Source organism: Humulus lupulus, chromosome 2 (assembly GCF_963169125.1).
Source record: "Humulus lupulus chromosome 2, drHumLupu1.1, whole genome shotgun sequence".
In the NCBI taxonomy this organism is placed as follows: domain Eukaryota; kingdom Viridiplantae; phylum Streptophyta; class Magnoliopsida; order Rosales; family Cannabaceae; genus Humulus; species Humulus lupulus.
In genome coordinates this window covers 80,866,546-80,870,706 of record NC_084794.1, presented here as the reverse complement: position 1 = coordinate 80,870,706, position 4,161 = coordinate 80,866,546, and the positions used below count along the sequence as shown (strand labels likewise).

The window sequence follows — 4,161 nt, the reverse complement described above, 5'->3', positions numbered from 1 at the left end:
ACAGGGTCGGCGTCCGTTTGCAAAAGGAAGGTAGAAGAGGATGAATAACTCCATTGTTAGTAACTTCAAAACTTTATGACACTATCCTTGTCTAAGTTAGTCTAAGTGGGCGTTGCATTGCATTAGTTTCACCGAGTAAGAATGGTTTGTTAGTTTATAAGTGTTGTTCAATTAGGTTTGGGTTGTTAGTTTCTTGAGGTGGTGTATGTCACAATGACTTGTTTGTCAGATTATTTGACTAAACTTTCATAATATGCATTTGTAGTACTTATGATAATTAATAACTTATTATGGAATTATGTTCACTAGTATTACTGTAAATGAATGTGAGAGTTACACTTGAGGACACTTAGTGGGACAGCCTTCCCATCATGAAGAAATTGTTAGAGTACCACATGACAGTGCACCTATCTAGAGAGTAGGTTCATCTAGTCTAAGTAAAGTTGGTTGTTGCCATACTCAAACAGCACCTCCCATCCCCCAATTACGACCATATATATATGCAGGTACAATTTTTTTTTTATGAACCCCTGCCAACTGAAGGATTCACAACTACATTGTTAAAAAGTGTTGTTCTACAGATCGGTCATACATGGATCTTATTTTTTACATTTTCCCAGTTACATACAACATCCTCCCCTTGTTGACTACATAAACCAAATATATGCCTTTCGGTGATACAAATGAGGAGTTACAAAAATTGAATCCATTTCTCGGTATATTTAATTATCCTTCGAAATTGGGTTATAATATAAATTGGAAAGGAAAGCACTAATGCTTTTTGTAATGACCCACTACCCTACACTTACATATAAAAACATCATAACTTTATTTAAAACTAAAAAGCAAATGTTAAACTACATAAAATTTAAAGTAGGATATGGGATCCCATTGTTTTTAAAATAAAAACATATCATAACTTTAAGTAAATGGATTACAAAATAAAGTACGGAAAATACATATAAAGCATAATTTTTAAAATACTAAGAAGCGACTTCATCATCGAACCGAAACGCTCAATCCACCGATTCCATCCCACCTCAATACATAACCCATAAGCTGCCAAGAACCTTTCCGCCACCAAAGCTATTTTTCTGGACATATAAACATAAAGGAATGAGCCTAATGCTCAGGAAGGAAAATCTAACAACATAAATCATATACATAAAATTATATCATAGGCTAAAAACATACCATAACATATACTATAAGCATATCATATATGTCATATATACTATAATGGCCGTTACTACTTGGGGCTTGTAAAGTAAACAAGTCATATTAATCAAACCTAGGTTAAAATTAATATTCTAAAACTATAGGTTAAACTTAGAAAATGTACAAGTGTTACCACGAGTGTCCAGCTAAATCCAAAACTGAACCAAAATCCACAGTCATAAAAATACTACAACTATTACTATTGGTGCTACTATCTAGCTAGCTAAGTAAAGTTCTTGGACTCTACACTTTTTAAATAATTACCATTATAATGATTAAATAAGCTCTTTAATATGAAATAATACTCCATGAGTTCATAATAATCGAAATATTCAAAATTTTAATTATTTCATTTCTTCAGCTTTAAGAAGTACGATATGAAATCATGGGTGAAGTTCATAACCTAATAAAGCTTATTAACACAAACAACAAAGTAATTTAAAACATATATATTCTACTCACCCATGCGTCGCAAAACTATGACTGCCGGCTATCGTACTTTCATTTAGAGGAATATCGCCACTCGCAGAAATGTTATTTTACCATGGTGTAGATGTGTCATTATTGCCATCGTCATTGCTTTCTCCAGGCTGGATGAAGCCACAACATACACTTGCTTCTGTGGAAGAAAATTTAGAAAATGGTTGAAATTGTTGAGTCATTTGAATTTGAGGTTGAACTTTGCAAGTTTCCCTGTTGTGCCCTAACTCGTTGCAGTTTCTGCATCTTCTCTTGTTAGCCACCTTGTTATCATGCTCCTTCTCCTTTCCTTTTGACTTTTTATTAGGTTCCCTCCCCTTAGTCCGAATTAAAGCTGGATCTCGGATCACTCTGTTAGATGGGTGGGAGTGGTTCTCATTTTGCTCAATGTTTGCGTCACCGGATTGATTACAAAATTGGAAGCACATTGACTTAAATTTCTCCTCCAACCGAGACATCTCATTCATGGCCTCTTCGTAAGTGTCGTTTTGCTTGGTCGCAAAGTATCCCATTGCATTGAACCATGATGTTAATGATCCCCATCTTGTACATACCAACACATCAGCGGGCACCCAAGAATGGGGGAAACCATTCAATTCAACCGAGCTCTTAGCATCCTTCCTCCATCTAGCCTTAAACAGAAAGTCTGGAATGCAAGGTATGTTCAAGTGCTTCATAACAGCGAATATATGACGACATGGAATTCCATCGGACTCGAACAGCATACATGTACAATTGATGTGTCCATGGTCAGTGTCGTAGTTCACTTGACTCAGTACTAGTCCTTTTGGGAAACGTGTCAAGTAGTACGACCGACTGTCAACTGTTACATCTGCAGAGTCAACTGAGTATGAAAGAGCACTACTGATTTGCTCTGCCACCTTTTCGTACATGGTCCTGGTAAGAATGGAGGCAACTTGTTGGTAGTACTGGTGGAGGACGTTTGTTGGTATACTGGGCGAAGTGTGGTTACTGATGAAGTCATCCTCCCTTTCGGTGTGGCGAATGTTCTGTATGGCTGCATCAACTTGGCTGACAAGATCCCTAAGCTTAAGTTTGCTCGTTAGGAAGTGCGATAGGTAGGAATTGATTGACTCGGACCTTTGGGTGGTTGTAAGACCCGCGAAGAAGTTTCCCCGAAGGAAACACTCAGCCCAACTTTTACGGTTGGCGTAAGTTGTTTTTGCCCAGCGACTTTCTTGAAGATGGAATTCTGAGACCATATTGTTCCAAGTATCCTCAAACTGTTCCTCGGTACAATATTGATAAAGGAGCTCGTTGAATTTTGCCTTGAAAAGTGGGTGAGGTGCATTGCTGGTTAAGTTGGCCTGAAGGTGCCACGCACACAAACGGTGGACTGACTGCGGCATGACTTCCTTTATTGCGTTTGCCATAGCGTGGTCTCCGTCGGTGACAATAACATGCGGTGCCTTGTTTTTCATGCACTCTAAGAATTCTTGTAAAACCCATATGTATGTCTCCTCCGTCTCATCGTATAACAATGCAACTGCAAAAACAATTGTTCTGAAATGATGGTTCACCCCGACGAAGATTAGTAATGGTTTGTTGTATGCATTTTTCCTATATGTCGTGTCAAAAGCCATGATTTCGCCGAACAAATTGTAATCTCTACGACAATTTCCATCGGCCCAGAACAAGTCTGCCAATCTGAAGTCCTTGTCAATTGTGTGTGTTTCATAGAAATCAGGGTCACGCAAACCGAGACATTCTAGGTAACCGAGTGCACCTTCAGCGTCTGTTTCCCCTTCTTCTGCTTCCTGTCGTCTTTGGCGACCAATCCAATTATAAAGATCCTTTTTCATGAATGGAAGATACTCACGTCCTCCCCTTTCTCGTGCTAGATGATTTAATATATGGCAAGTGCGTATGCCCGATCGTCTCATTAAAATGACCTGTGCACCTATACATTCTGGTATAGCTCGGTTGGATCACAGGAAATGTAGCTCTATCTTTGCAGCTAGGTCATGATTATGAACTGGGTTAAAGTCTTTCTGTAACGCCCCAACTTCTGGGACCGTTACGGTGTGCCTTGTAAACAGTGCTAAACTCGCTAATCGAGTCATTTGGCCAAAAATCGTGAACTAAGTGTGATTAGCGGTTTAGGGATCAAACATTTTGGATAAGATGTAACGTTTCACTAAAACGTTTACTGTATACATTGAGATCCCAAAAATATAATTTCAGAGTTTATTACATAAAATATTTACAACAGGCCGATCTAAGCGGCAAAACAGGGTTCAACCCTAGTTCCACTTTAAACCTCGGCCGTGGCGGTCGAGCAGCTGCATATGTACACGTCATCACCTAAGCTCTCCAACTCAAGGATGGTCCAGCTTCCTCTTGCCTTTACCTGCACCACATAGCACCCGTGAGCCGAAGCCCAACAAGAAAACATAATACTTTTCACATATATTATCAAATGATTATCGTTATAATCACACT

At 38.7% G+C, this 4,161-nt stretch overlaps 1 protein-coding gene across 1 annotated transcript; it reads right to left on the bottom strand.

The window, feature by feature from the left end:
• Positions 1-1,757: 1,757 nt before the first annotated feature.
• On the bottom strand, positions 1,758-3,521 carry LOC133814451 (protein FAR1-RELATED SEQUENCE 5-like). Its single transcript, XM_062247408.1, has one exon. The coding sequence runs from the start codon at positions 3,519-3,521 to the stop codon at positions 1,758-1,760; it is 1,764 nt and encodes a 587-aa protein (XP_062103392.1).
• Between the last annotated feature and the right edge of the window lie 640 nt (positions 3,522-4,161).

Excerpts from the sequence above, each read along its gene's own strand:
- LOC133814451 (XM_062247408.1), bottom strand. The coding sequence starts at position 3,521 with ATGAAAAAGGATCTTTATAATTGGATTGGTCGCCAAAGACGACAGGAA.